Source organism: Hippocampus guttulatus, chromosome 21, assembly GCF_054856545.1.
Source record: "Hippocampus guttulatus isolate MCC_2025c chromosome 21, RoL_Hgut_1.0, whole genome shotgun sequence".
Taxonomy (NCBI): Eukaryota; Metazoa; Chordata; class Actinopteri; order Syngnathiformes; family Syngnathidae; genus Hippocampus; species Hippocampus guttulatus.
The window spans coordinates 7603652-7617753 of NC_141281.1; the positions used below are offsets into that span (position 1 = coordinate 7603652).

Consider the following 14102-nt stretch of genomic DNA (forward strand, 5'->3'; position numbering starts at 1 on the left):
TCCCATGAGTCTGCTACACGGATCCACATCATCTGACTCACTGGAAAGACTGCAGATTCAGATGATCTGATCATCTGATTCGGGTTAGCAATGACTCATCTGATTTGGTAAACTGGTTCGAGCCAGGAGACTCATCGGATAAAAAGGAACTCACGGGTTTTAGTTGCTGAGTCAAGAACTCTTGGCCGCCAACTTCTTCTTCATGGCTCTGGGTTACACCAACAGGAGCCTCAGTCCAGTCCTCTATGCCTTCCTGGAGAAGAACTTTTAAGCGCTTCTTCAGGGAGTTCAGCGTGCAGGCCGAGGCAGGAGAAAGCATCTGGGAACAGGAAAAAGCGCAACTGGAGAGTGTCATGCGCCTGCGGATGTCAAGGGCTACTAGACTAAAATCAATATGACGGCTTCAATTAAAAATACCTTTACTCTCTCCAAAATATACTGTATACAGTATGTATAATAAAAAAGAGAGCCTTTTGTTCTTGGAGATGCTCAGATACGACAAGCCCTGCATATTATCAATCAGTACGTATTGTGTCATAGTAACATGATTGTATTTTGTTTAGACATATAGTGACTGTCTGTGAAGCATGTCAAGCTTAGTCCATCGGTGACCTAAATGCATGGTAGACACGGCCGTTGTAAATTATATACAGAGTACTGCAAATGAATGATAAGCGCATGTCCTCGTTTCACTGTTATTTTTAGGCTTTCTGGCAACTAGAATAACTTAAAATTGACACAATTCCAAGAAAGTAAGGTTATTTTGGGATATTTCTGTCATTTTAAGACGATTGTTCTTATGTCTGTTCACCTGCAACTGTGAATCGGCTTTGTATGACACATTAAATGTATTTTAAAGATATATGGATCGGTATTGAATTAAAATATATATTTTTTCATATTCATTTAAAAAAATAGTTGAGTCTCTGGAATGCCGACCTTCAAGCGTAAAAGCATGCCTTTTTCTAAAAATTAACCTGTCAGCAAGTACATCAGCATGTCCGGCCCACTGCGACTTCACAATGCGTCTACACAATCCCGGCTCCATAGTGAGTATCTTCACCAACGGCACGAATGATTAGATAGACTCGCTGAATTTCTCCATTTTAAGAAGCCCCATAGTTGAAGAACCACTCATGAATGGTACAGGTCAGGTTGGAGTGTAGGCCAATAGCTCCCCCCACAGGCCAAAAGCGTCTGTTACAAGTGCCTTCCGATAAACGCACACGCACACACAATCCTTTGTCCGAGCCGTTGTGCCTCATGAGGGCCTCTCCCAACTCTCTTGGGTCAGAAGGCGGCGTACACTCTGAACTGGTTGCAAGGCGATCGCGGGGCTCGCATGAACAACCAACCATTCACACTCACAATCGCACCTAAGAACTATTAAGAGCGTTCAATCGACCATGTTTTTGAAACGTGGGAGGGAACGAATATCCGGGGAAAACCCACGCAAACACGGAGAGAAATCTTCCATGGGCGTGGTTTGCTGACATGACCAATGACGTTATCTCAGATACTTCCGGGTGTTTCTAAAGTAGTGGGGAAGACGCGCAAAAAACTTAAGCGTACAGCTAAAGTTTTTGTTTTTCCCAATCAAAATGAATCGCATTTTTGGCAAGGGGAAGCCCAAGGCTCCGCCGCCGAACCTTACGGACTGCATCGGAACCGTAAGTACAATTTTTATTCGCCCCCACCCCGACACACATGTAAGTAAACAAAGACGAGTCCGTCGTGGTTAAATGTTCGGACTAACTTTTGACAAGTTTGTGCGACTTGGAAACGAGAACGTGTTTTCTTGCCTGGAAATAAATGATTCACCGTACTTGCAGGACTGACGTGGACGAAACCCGATTCGGCGTCGTTGTCATGGGTTGAAAATACCACACAGAAACCGTGAATCGGCGTCTTTGTCCCGTTTGAAATTTTTGGACAGAGATAAATAAAGTGCCACAATAGAAACTATTTAGTTTTGAGTGAGACTGGCATTAAACCGGTTCTCCAGGTTTGGAGGTGGCCTGAGAGGAAGAGGTTATTTTTAGCTTGTGTTACATACTTTCAGAAATGAAACTGTGTTTGTCATATTTCGTGCCCAAAAGTATCACCATTACTCTGACATGCTAAAGAAATGGTAATAAGATTTCAAGAGGGGATTAATAGCCATCAAAAAGTAATGTTACACCAGATTGTGACATAACGATGTTTGTAATTGACATAATCCGCCCCCCATCAAATTACCCTTGAAAAAAAGACTCATCTCTCTCTGCGTTTTATTTTCTGTTAAACGAAAGCTTTTGAATGATTGGAAAATGGAAAATACACCTTGTCCAAAAGGTGGATGCCCGTTCAGAGTCTGTGGATAAGAAAATCGACAGACTGGACGCTGAGCTGGTCAAGTACAAGGAGCAGCTGAAGAAGATGCGAGACGGACCATCAAAGGTGACACAGCAAACACGATCCGGTCGGTGTGCGTTTTGTTGACTTCATATGCTTCTCTGTGCAACCTCCTTTAGAACATGGTCAAACAGAAGGCCATGAGGATCCTGAAGCAGAAGAGGATGTAAGTGCCCTTGTCGCGTTCAATATGAATTTATTTGACCTTTATTCAACTTCAGTTTGCCGTTGCAGGTACGAGGGCCAGCGAGACAACCTCATGCAGCAGTCGTTTAACATGGAGCAAAGCAACTACACCATTCAATCCCTCAAAGACACTAAAACCACGGTAAGAGCAAACGCTCGTTGGCGATACCGGCTGGAAAGTACTCATAACGCTTGACTTGGTCCACGTTTTGTTATGTTACAGCTTTATTCCTCAAAACTATCAAGTAAAAAGTCTTACTCTTCTTACATAGATGTTCCAAGTGTTTTCTATATATGCTTGCCTTATTGTTGTTTAGGGCTCTGGGGTTTAATTCGACTCTTGGCCACTAGATAGCGAGCTAAAAAAATGTGTGTGTGGGGGGGGGGGGGGGGGGTGCGGTGAAGCCCTTTGATTGTGTGCGTGTGGTTTACTAACCTGTGGTTCTCCTTAAGGTGGACGCCATGAAGGTCGGCCTGAAAGACATGAAGAAAGCATACAAGCATGTCAAAATCGATCAAATCGAGGTATTTTTAGACAACTCTCCCACCCTCTTCTAATACTAACCAGCACAAATACGCAGATTGAGCTCAATTTATTTATTTTTTACCCCGGTTGAAGAACATTCAAGATCAGCTGGAGGACATGATGGAGGACGCCAACGAAATCCAGGAGGTGCTGGGCCGCAGCTACGGCACGCCCGAGATCGACGAGGACGACCTGGAGGCGGGTCAGTCACAAGAAATGCCACAGACTCTTTTCGTCGTCACTCTTATTCAGAGTTTCTCTTCGGATTTGTGTATTATTCACTTCAGATTTGTAAAAAAAAAAAATTATTACCTAAATTGTTTGGCATGTTTTAATTGTGCTAATTGAACAAATGATTTCACTTGCAGTTATATTGCAATCTAAATTTTGTAGTCTCATTTTTAACGAATGATATTTTTTTGTTATTCAATTATTTTGATTTTAAAGTATTTTTGTCCGTGCTGTGATTTAAAAACATTAGCAGTATGTCATGCGATAAGACATTTTAAAATAGATTCTTCACAACTAAAAAGTAAGTCACGCTGTCGCCTGATGATGTCGCGAGTCCGTTCCACGGTGTGAGTCGGCCATGAACCGCGTTTGTGTGTTCGGCAGAGCTGAGCGCCCTCGGAGACGAGTTCCTGATGGACGAAGACAACTCCTATTTGGACGAGGCTTCTTCGGCGCCGTCCATTCCCGAAGGCTTGCCCGCCGCCAAGTCTACCAGGGTAGCCCGCCGCCACGAAGATTCAAACCGCTACCATTTTTTTTTTTTATGCTTCTCCATTTCATGCTTCTTTTCTTCTTTTGATTGCAGGACGGCATCTTGGTGGATGAGTTCGGCCTTCCTCAAATTCCCGCCACATAAAGGCAGACAATTGTTTTACTTGGATCATACCCCTCCCCTCTATTTATCCGAGTGACACTCCCTGCCTCAGACTAACCAAAAAGATCCAATAGCTTTCCCGTTTTTCTTCTTGATGATTGCGATGTTCATGACATTTGGAATTCTAATCATGCAGAACATAATAAAGTGTATTTTTCAAACAATGCCACGCGTAGACACATGGTTACATTTAATCTGTGTTTTTTTCCCCCACCGCATAGTTTTACCTATACAGCAAAACTAGAAATATTTGTGGTCAGTCTTCTCCCCCCCCACCACATCATCACCAGCTGAGTCTGTAGCTATGGGGAAAGATTTTCTGATGGAGGTAGTTGCTGACGCTGGCCTTGCTGCGCAGTTGCTCAAATTCATAGAAGGGGATCTGGAATGCAGGAGGACGGACGGCGTCAAGAAACGGAGCGTCAAATAGCCTTCTTCAGAGGTGTGGGGAAGAGTGAGTGTACCTGAACCACTTGGTATCCCAGCAGCCTGAGGTGACGCTGTTTGATGCTCTCGCTGCCGAGGAGCCGTCGGCTGTTGGTGCTGAACCTCCGCTGGCCGTCGATGCATAGTGCGATCCTGTCGGCGTGCGTGTGACGATTTGACACGATTGCGAATGACAAGAAACACACTGTTAGGTCCGCAAGCCACCGGGACGGTGGGCAGTCAAACCATTTTCAGCGCAATTTTTCAAAGTGGCCGGGGGTGTTTGATCCCTGAAAAGCACGCAGGGTCAGACCTTTATTTGGACTTCAGAAAAATAAAAAGTCAATTCAATTCCTACACAAATTAGTTATTTAATGTACAATTCAATTTGAACTTTTTTCCCCCCAAATGTATTTTGAATAGAATTCTTTTCAAGCATTTTTAAAAACAATCATTACACTGAAAACCAGTAAAGAAAAAAAAATTATGAATGCTTAATTAAATATTAAAAGTAAAACTTTTTTGCACTCACTTCCCATTCACGTTAAATAAAAATGATTTTTATTATATATTAACATTTTAAATTCTCAATTACATTTGAAACAATTTGATCATTCTTGCATATTTCACTCCATTATTTTATTTCTTTGAATTAAAATTATTGATTTAATTTTCAATTCAGAACATTTCACTTCCCAAAATTGAAATTAATTTTGCAGTGAATTTAAATGGATGAGGATTTTTTTAATCAATGTTTCAAATGGAAAAATTATGAGGAAAAAGGTTTGCATTTATTTGTAGGAGGCTGTTATTTCTCGGTCGAATAGATGTGAATCGGGCGTTGATGTACCTTTTGAAGACGTCCTGATGGCTCGCAGGCAGCACGTATCCTTCCTCATCCAGCTTGATCTCCACATCTGCACGCACAATCGCGTATCAAAGCCACGTCGCGCTTTTTGGAGGCTCGGTGCCTTACCCAGCGTGTAGCAGTAAGGAGTCAAGACTTTAGAGGCAAAGTAGGAGCGAGCGCCAAGCAGCTCCACCAGGCCCGACTTGACCGAGTTGTACAGTTGCGGCTCCACCGCCGTCTCCAGGGAGCGTCCCGGCATCAGGAAGGACTTGACGCGGTACTTGGGGAGCAGCCGGGGACCCTGAGGATCGGGCACACAGTGAGGGTTTCAATGGCGGCCCAATGATTGGGCACCGGCAGCCCCCTTTTGCGCTGCTTGTAAAAGATAGCATTTATCCACCATTTTCCAGGGGGGGCTTTTTTTGTTTTTTTTTTCCGTTGACGTCTTGTGTAAAATTCTACGGCAGCAAAGTGGTTAATGGCGCAAATTGGAGACGTCCATTATTTCGTCACAGTGGTTCAACAATATCATCCAAAGTAAAATCTCCGATTAGAAGAAATGAAAACTCACACGCATTTATAGAGCCCCACCTCATAGAAGGGACACTCCAATTTGACAGTCATGTAGAGTTGAGTCAGCTGCGCCAGGACAAAACGGTCCATCCCGTTCCCTTCCTCTGAAACACGACAAACGTCATTAGACGATGGGACAACTTTAGTTCACCTTTACCCCGCCCGTTGGGGTCAACTTTAATTCAAACCTAGAAGTGAGTGAGGGGGAAATAAAATTAACGACTGTGGCTCATGTTCTCACCACCAATTTTTTTGTCTTGAGTTTCGTGCGCAAAATCCGTTAGCGTGGCGCTAACACGGGATGCAAAAACAGTGGCGACGAAAGGGCGAAACACCAATATTCTCAGGCATAACTTCTTATTGTCTGCAAAAACAACTACTAGCAGTTCAGCTTAGTGGTGACGGTCTTCTTCTGTGTTGCATCATCAAAATCAAATCTATGTGTATAACGTCTGTATGTGTTTCACGGGTCGGCACTGATGGATTCGCTCATTCCCAGGTTTGCGAAAATATTTCAAAAATGTTCTTCTTGGGAGAAAGCGTAGAAATGTATGGCAAATGCTGCCGCGGTTTGCGATGGGAGTCACCTTGCAGCTGCTGGAGGAAGAAGTTGCTGAACACCTTGGAGACAAAGTTGACGGGGAACCTCTCCACCAGGATGCACGAGTGCAGCAGGCCCAGCAGTGTGCGAGGCTGGAACTGCGAGAAGCGTGTGCGTAGGACACCCTCCACCTTCCGGAAGAGCTCGCCGGCGTTGGGCGGCAGGTAGGCCAGCTTTCCGAAGGGCGCCATTTGCCGCGCCACCTGCCCCGTGCCGTAGCCGTCCGCTCGGTACACGAAGCTCTCGGCCACGGCGTCCAGCACGGCCGGCGACAAGATGTTTCTGCGCCCCAAGAACTGCACGGCCTTTGTGAGCGTCTCCGGGTGGCACGTGAAGGCCGTGGCGGACACTCGGCGCTCCAGCGCTTCCACGAGGTAGCGGTCGCTGTGGCCGAAGTGCATGAGAGCGGCGAGGACGGCGGCAAGTTGCTCGTCGGAGAAGCGGGGCACGTGGCGCGCGGCCCGTTTGCACAGCTGGATTACAAGCGCCGTGGCCTGGCTTTGGTCCAGGTCCACCAGAGTCCCCAGCAGCCCGCTGACGGCCGCCTCGTCCATGGAGGGGGTCACCGTCACGGCGTGGGAGTGCATGGCATTCAGGAGGTCTCGGTATTTCCCGTCAACGGCTGCACCGTCTCGCAGGAGTTGGTAAACGGCCACGAGTTCATCTAAGCTCCAACACGAGGGTCCCGCTTTCTGGATTTGCGCCATTACTTCGGCCAGCATGGCGCCCCCGGGGCCCTCCACGGCCAACGTGGCCCGGCCCAGGATGCATAGCTGGGCCACGCTCAAATCGCCGCCGTCCAGCCTCTCTTGGCTCTCCGACAACAGACGCACCTAAACATGCAAAAAGGATGCAAATTACAGGTGCAACATTTCATTTGGGATTGTAGCCAAACTTAAATTTTGAGCGTTCCTGTTTTAAATTCCCACCATCAGGCTGCTCCAGGGGTCGATGTAGAGACGCGTGCACGCCAAAAGCGCAGACAACAGAGCGGAATCGGACAAAAGGCGCGAATCGCGCTCAAGCTGCAGGCACAGGGCTCGGACGGCGTCGTCCTCCAGCACCGAGGGGTCCCGCAGGCAGGGGCTCTCGCCCTCCTCCCGCTCCAGGTCAGCCACGCGGTGGAGGGCGGCGGCGGCCGCGCCCTTCGATGCCACCACCGAGGAGCGCAGCAGCTTGAAAACCTTTGTAGAACAACCAAACGGCCATTGAGTAGAAGCTCATTTCAATTTGTCGCCATAAAATTCAAATGAGAATTTAATGCAATGGAAAGTAGTATAAATGTACTTAAAATGTGATTCTATTTAAGAGTGACAATTTGTGAATTTAACGACAGTATTTGTTGAACACCTTGGCCGAAGACGAGCAGGCGTTCAAACGCCTGCGGAAGTCGCTCTCCTCTTGATCAGCGTCAGCAGGTCCATGCCGCTGGGTGAGACGGAACTGGGGTGCCATGTCCCTGTGCGGCCCTGCAAAAAACGGCTCCCGAACGATGGCGGTCAGGCTGCTGGTGCCCCGGGACAGCCGGAGCCGGCGGCAGCCCCCTGTGAGGATGCAGCGCCTTGCCGATGCGCACATGCAGGCTGCGCACACCAGGCGGGCCGCCGGGAAGATGGAACCGGTGAGAATCCCTCCTGGGAGTCTCTGGACCAGCTTCAATGCCATGACCTCAGTTCCGATGTGGTCACACTGCAACACATAAAGAACGATCCAAAGTAAGATAAATGAGTGGGATGGAATTTTAGTGTACAAACTACAGCACATTAAACTTACTAGGACACATTTTAATAATTTCGAATACAGACACGCACAGATTTCAAGCGTAAAATAGATGGAAAATACTGTATGGCCGTAAATGATTCATGACATTTGAATTGATCTTTTAGGAAATAATCTCGCGCGGCAACGCTGACTGTGCTTTGGAAAAACAAACGCCCATTGGGTCGCAGCCACGTTCTAAGTGGAAGCAATGCACGTCAGGTGGCGACCATGAATACATGTTTAAATTACATTTTTTTTAAAAATCCCTTGCACCCTAAAAGTTTGAGAGCCGCTGTCCTGAGCAACCTTCAAGCTCGCTAGCTGCTAGCTACGCGGCGACACGAGAAAAGCGGATATCAAACGCTTTCAAAAGCTGACAATTACAAGTGGTTAAGGAACAAAAAGTGCTTAGCATTAATTAATTACACACCTTCGCCCTCCAGTCGCGCGGATAAAGACGACGAGAAATGATGTCGGGCGGCCGGTGTCGGTGAAGATTCGTGTCGTAACGTGCTTCCGTAACAGTGCTTCAGGCGTTCACGGGAGGTTCGTTTTTCTGACAACTTAGCGAGGTCTCGGCAGTAACACGATTATGATACGCAACACACATTTTTTTTCTAAACTTTAGGATCAAGTCAAGGTGATAATCGAATGAACTGAGACAACATTCCAACTAAATGTTTGGAAACAGTGGCGTTGGTGTTTTCCCCCACAACATCCGAACGCACCTTTGTATGGAAACATTTTAACACTAGAGGGCGACAAACTTGAAGTTCGGCGTTAGCGTATTAGGCGCGTTCCAACTTACGTACACGAGCGTCGTCGTAGAATGAGGACTGTCTTGTAATATTTTTAAATTCAGTTTTAGTTCCATACCATAACTGTATTTTAGCTGCCTCAATTAGGTGCTGTGGAAATAAGTTTTACATAACTTGTCAACATTTTATGTGTGAATTATGACTCAAAATGCACTTCATTTGGTTTTGTTGTCTTTGCTCCATCCATTTTCCATGGACTTGTCCAGACTTGACAAGAACGAAACATGGTGGGATGCACAAACATTAGTACACCATTTATTGGGAGTTGTCACTTAAGGGAAGCGCATGGCGAGGGGGAAGGAGGGGAATCCAACATCCAAAGGGCTTTACCCGACACGTTTATATTATAAAATGCAAAAAAACAAGTCAGCTGAAACCCATGTGCATCCGACACTGCAGAGAATTATTGCTTGGGCGTCTCTTACAAAACGGTTTATTACAGAACAGCTGAGATTGGCAAAACAGTGGTCATAGCTGACACAGTAAGTGGAAAAAGAATCTGCTGGCTTTGTTTTGCTTTGGCTTTAATCGTCCTTATCCTTGGCGCCGTGCTTGAGGATGCGCGTGAACTCCACGTAGTTGAAGTTGCTCTTCTTGTCGATGGGCGCCTCGCGGAACAGCTCGTCTACCTCGTCGTCTGTGAAGCGGTCACCCATCGTCGTGAGCAGCTCCCTGAGGTAATCTTCTGGGATGTAACCTGAACCAACCATGGACGGCAATTCAGTTAGTCGTCCATTATCACCCCGAGACACATTTAGTTTTTCTTGACTCTCTTTTTTTTTGGTACCTGTTCCCTCTTCGTCAAAGCAGGCAAATGCGTTCCTAATAACGTCCTCGGGGTCGGTGCCGTTGAGCTTTTCTCCAAACATGGTGAGGAACATGGTGAAGTTGATGGGGCCGGGAGCTTCGTTCATCATGGCCTCCAGGTAGTCGTCATTGGGATTCTTCCCTGTGAAGCGCATGTGCATGCATATCACAGGATGGCCTTTAGGTAGCATTTACACCCAGCGGCCAACGGAGACAGACAGCTGCTGGCTGAACCGGTTTTCAAAGAGCTGCGGCTTGAGAACAAGTGCAGACAAAACGTGCAAGTTCCTTCTTGAACGAGATGATATTTGTGTGCTCTTGTACAAAAAAAAACAAAACAAAAAAAAAAAAATCTCCAAAATGTCTTCTTGTAACATCGGGAAATTGCTTTTGACCTCGAAACTCTCTAAAGGTTTCACATAAAAACAAGTTCTGCAGATACATTCTTAACACTGCACACTGGCAATAACGTGAGAGTAAAAACATGCCTCTCCAGACACCCATTCGGTGATTTGAAAATGATGTACACTGGGACCGACATGTAGACGAAAGGCGCAATTAAAAAAAAAAAAAAAAGTATTCTATTTTCACTTGCCGTATTGAGGCGTCCTAAACATACGCGAGAACTCACCGAGCGAGGCCAGCATGTCGTGGAGGTCTTCCTTATCCACGAAGCCGTCGCGGTTCTGGTCGATCATGTTGAAGGCCTCTTTGAACTCCTGGATCTGCGACTGGTCGAACATGGCGAAGACATTGGAGGTGGCGCGCTGGGGGCGCTTCTTGGTGGTCTTCGACTTTGTCCGTTTGCTCGACATCTTGGCAAGTTCGATCTCTGCGCCGCAAATTCAAGAGAGACGCATTGAGAAACATCATCTGCTGCCGATCGCCAAGCGCCATCTCCGGTACGGCGCGTCGCGTCCCGAGCGGCGTCCCCCGGCGGAGCTATAAATGGAAGTGTTGGCCGTCTTTCTAGATGGCTGCCTAGTGACGGGAGCAAAGTTAACGATGTGCGCACGGATGCCCTTATGAGGCCACGACTCCAATGTGGACGTTTAGCATTCCGAGACGCTTGCGGAAAAATGTGGAAATATGTGGAATGGGCTGCAACAGGCTCAGTCTTGACTAATATGATCTATTGGCTTTTTACGGGGCTCTCATTCAACTTCAAATCATTAGTTCAGGGTCGAATATAACAATTTCAATCATTTGTTCGTTACATGTAAAAATAATGAAAACCGGGTGACAAATTTTGGGTGACAAATGTCAGCACCATTTGGAAGAATACTGTGCTCATGACCTGCTTTTTTAAAGGTGTTCGAGTGAGACAGTTTGATGGTGCAAATATGAGCAACAGCAACAATATTAGCAATGCAATAATCTTTTTTTCATTACTAATAAATGAATTAGATTCATTTGTATTTTTCTTGCCCAGCCCCCAAATTTCAGAAAAAACAAAAACATTGTTTATCACTGCTTTCCAAAGTAAAAGTTTGCAAGTTGTCTTTGGATTAAACACTAAAAGCGATGTCGTCCAAGTGCCCAGGTGCCCGTAATGTGAACATCACAGTTTACCCGTTTTCTGGGTTTGTTTATGTGACATGATAAAAGCAAGTTCCAGGGCACTCTGACATCAATGTCAGTAAACAGCAGGGGGCAGTATGACATAATGGCTTCCTGCCATGTGATGGCAGGAAGCAGGTCATCTTAGTTCTTGTTCCATTAATGCTATGCCATGTCAAAATAGTGCAGGACACAGATCATATTCCAGCACTTTTTTTGACATGCCTTCCGTTATGAACTCAGAAACGATTTTTAGGGCGGCAAACAATTTTATTTGGGGGGGGGGGGGGGGGTCATCAAATACTACTCACTTTGGTTCCGTTTTGTCTTAACAACCGTTACTGTGAGTGACCAACATTTCGCGATTATCCGCGATCAAATTTTGCGACGTTTTATGAATACGTTCGAACTCAGGTCAACTTTTGGTCCAGTGGAAAAAGCACAACTACTCATGCAACCGTACACACTAGTTCAGCACGAAAGGGGAACTTTTACCTCGCCCTGAAAGCATCATTCGTTGCAAATAGGAACGGCCAAAGGCAAAACGACGCAATTTAAAAGCAGAATGGAATGCGGCCCGGCCTGGCAGCTACACAAACAATACGACAAGAGTAACTCACACACAGAACTACATCTCCCTGTATGACACATCCACATTTTAAAGGCAATTCCTTCGTCTGATGTGTCGTGTTAATTTGCTTTTGTTGTCGAATCAAACAAAGTGACGGCCGCCGCGAAAGCGAACGACAGCTAGGTGGCTAATCGTCTCAGTTTGGCTTTTTATTTTCTTCGTCGTCGCCAAACTTAAGCACACCTACTTTCCACTACTTTGTATGTTCAGCAATTCGAAATAGGCACTCGTACCGTAAATAACAGAGTTCTGAGGAACAAATGGCGTATTTACCTGACGACAACAAGCAGAACGATGGCAACTTAACTCGTCTTCTCGCAACCACCGCCCTTCACTTCCTGACTTGTCATCTTGGCGTAGGCCAACCGCTCAGGACGTACCAACTACAAACCAAGCAAGGGAGTCTCGCGTCGTCATGGAAATGTTACGACTTGTGATAAAATAAACACATCACATATAAGGTCACATAAATACACCTAATTTGAGGGGGATATGCATTATTTGGAAAATGTTATACGTGTCTTTGTGACGAAAGCCATCAATTTTTTGCTATTTCACTCACCCCCCCCCACACCAAGTGTAACATTCTCAACCAAGCCACCACGTTCGTTGACGTCCCTGGACATGCCCAAATATGGCAAGAGAAGTCAACGCCACCATATTATGCAATAAAGCACCACTAAAACAATAGCTAATCAAATCACCTCTCTGGGTCAACTTGCGAAACAAAGAACTACACAGATGTAGCTCACTTTTAATTGTCCTTTTGTTGGCGGTTCATGACTATTTTTCCCCTAAAGCTCACCGTTTTTACCACATCTGTTGGCTCGTGTTAACATCGAAAAGGGGCAATAGATGTTGAATGGAGCACAGTACACACAACAGGTGGCACGACAGTCATCGCTGCGCACTGTGTAGGGAGGAGGATGACAAATCCAGGAATTCAACAGTAACATGAGTCAAGGGGTGGAAATGGGAGGCATTTTGTAATGCTTAAAGCTGTATTTCCTCTATAACATTGTTCATTCAATGCTTTACTTCAGTCCAACTATTTACATGGGGTTAATTATTTAATATGTGAAACATATCGATTGTTTTGTAATCCATAAAGATCAATTTCCTCTTCAACGTTCGACATCCAACGTTTTATTTCAATCCAAATATTTGCATGGAGTTAATATTGTTTTCCACATTCCCTCACGTCTTATGGTTGTTTTTCAGTCGTTACTTTGTCGGCCTCTGGCGGACAATAATGGCCCTGTATCATCGTGCAGGTTGGATTATTTTTAAATTACGCGACAAAAATGGGCGGAAAGGTGAGTGACTGGTTAGCACGTCTGCCTCACAGTGCAGCGGTGCAGGGTTCGATTCCGGCTACGCCCTTCCTGTGTGGAGTTTGCATGTTCTCAAATGAATTATTACTTCAAACTACGTTCATGTCGTTTCATTTGGTGTCATTTTATTTTATTGTACAGTATCTACTGATGACATCAGCAGTCACATATGAGAGTGAAACCAGAGCATTGACCTAAAGAGACTCAGAGAGAGTGACAATGATGAGTAACAATAGCCCTGGCAGCGGCTAAACTTAGAGGGGGCTGTTGTGCTTGTGCTCTAAGCTCAAGCGAAAGATAGAAAATGCTCCCTGGGGGAGGTGGCAGGCAGGCAGGCACATTGCAGCTTCACGTGTTTACAACAGCTGCACACAACAACAAACCAAAGTTACAACAAGCTGGCAAAAAATAAGCAGGTATGCTACCGTGTACCAGTAATGATCCCCTCACGTTACAGCTTCTTACAGTAAATTGGCAATTTTAAAAGCTGAGGTAACAAGTCACTGGCATCGGGCGTAATTCTCATAACTGCCAAACCATCTCTTTTTTTCAGGAGACCCCAAAACAGTTTGCTCAACATTGCACCATCAACGAACGCAAACCATTTTCAACAGTTTAAATTATACAATACATCATTATTTATATAGCGCTTTCACAACAGCTGATTGAGCAATAATTTGTCAAAACAACAGCCAGACATGTGGACGACGTTTTCCGTTGTAGTTAATCCAGGTTGACGGATAATGATG

At 45.6% G+C, this 14102-nt stretch overlaps 3 protein-coding genes across 4 annotated transcripts; 1 reads left to right on the forward strand and 2 right to left on the reverse strand.

Moving 5' to 3' along the window:
- Positions 1-1499: 1499 nt before the first annotated feature.
- On the forward strand, positions 1500-4156 carry chmp5b (charged multivesicular body protein 5b). Its single transcript, XM_086102184.1, has 8 exons — positions 1500-1670; positions 2335-2439; positions 2514-2560; positions 2629-2722; positions 3034-3105; positions 3200-3308; positions 3722-3834; positions 3924-4156. The coding sequence occupies exons 1-8, from the start codon at positions 1602-1604 to the stop codon at positions 3972-3974; spliced, it is 660 nt and encodes a 219-aa protein (XP_085958310.1). The 5' UTR covers positions 1500-1601; the 3' UTR covers positions 3975-4156.
- Positions 4157-4165: 9 nt separating this feature from the next.
- Positions 4166-8725, reverse strand: fastkd3 (FAST kinase domains 3). 2 transcript variants are annotated; one of them, XM_086102173.1, is made up of 9 exons: positions 8634-8725; positions 7793-8131; positions 7372-7626; positions 6429-7275; positions 5860-5945; positions 5395-5569; positions 5269-5335; positions 4457-4571; positions 4166-4374 (listed from the first exon to the last, which is right to left on the reverse strand). In XM_086102173.1, exons 2-9 carry the CDS (start codon positions 8105-8107, stop codon positions 4276-4278), a joined length of 1959 nt encoding a protein of 652 aa, XP_085958299.1. In that variant the 5' UTR covers positions 8108-8131; positions 8634-8725; the 3' UTR covers positions 4166-4275. The 2 variants fall into 2 exon arrangements, with proteins under 2 accessions (XP_085958299.1, XP_085958298.1); XM_086102172.1 differs by having other exon boundaries at positions 5842-5945.
- A 535-nt stretch (positions 8726-9260) lies between these two features.
- myl12.1 (myosin, light chain 12, genome duplicate 1) lies at positions 9261-12434 on the reverse strand. The gene is made up of 4 exons (XM_086102045.1): positions 12293-12434; positions 10460-10660; positions 9809-9970; positions 9261-9718 (listed from the first exon to the last, which is right to left on the reverse strand). Exons 2-4 carry the CDS (start codon positions 10641-10643, stop codon positions 9546-9548), a joined length of 519 nt encoding a protein of 172 aa, XP_085958171.1. The 5' UTR covers positions 10644-10660; positions 12293-12434; the 3' UTR covers positions 9261-9545.
- Positions 12435-14102: the final 1668 nt, after the last annotated feature.

Bases quoted from the DNA above. Each gene is read 5' to 3' on its own strand.
- fastkd3 (XM_086102172.1), bottom strand. From the start codon at position 8,107: ATGGCATTGAAGCTGGTCCAGAGACTCCCAGGAGGGATTCTCACCGGT. The intron at 5,946-6,428 runs GTGACTCCCATC...GTCGTGTTTCAG, and splicing joins CTTCCTCCAGCAGCTGCAAG to AGGAAGGGAACGGGATGGAC. The intron at 5,336-5,394 runs GTAAGGCACCGA...TTGTGCGTGCAG, and splicing joins TCCTTACTGCTACACGCTGG to ATGTGGAGATCAAGCTGGAT.
- myl12.1 (XM_086102045.1), bottom strand. From the start codon at position 10,643: ATGTCGAGCAAACGGACAAAGTCGAAGACCACCAAGAAGCGCCCCCAG. The intron at 9,971-10,459 runs GTGAGTTCTCGC...TGCGCTTCACAG, and splicing joins CGACATGCTGGCCTCGCTCG to GGAAGAATCCCAATGACGAC. The intron at 9,719-9,808 runs GTACCAAAAAAA...TGGTTGGTTCAG, and splicing joins CTTTGACGAAGAGGGAACAG to GTTACATCCCAGAAGATTAC.
- chmp5b (XM_086102184.1), top strand. From the start codon at position 1,602: ATGAATCGCATTTTTGGCAAGGGGAAGCCCAAGGCTCCGCCGCCGAAC. The intron at 2,561-2,628 runs GTAAGTGCCCTT...TTGCCGTTGCAG, and splicing joins ATCCTGAAGCAGAAGAGGAT to GTACGAGGGCCAGCGAGACA. The intron at 3,309-3,721 runs GTCAGTCACAAG...TGTGTTCGGCAG, and splicing joins CGAGGACGACCTGGAGGCGG to AGCTGAGCGCCCTCGGAGAC.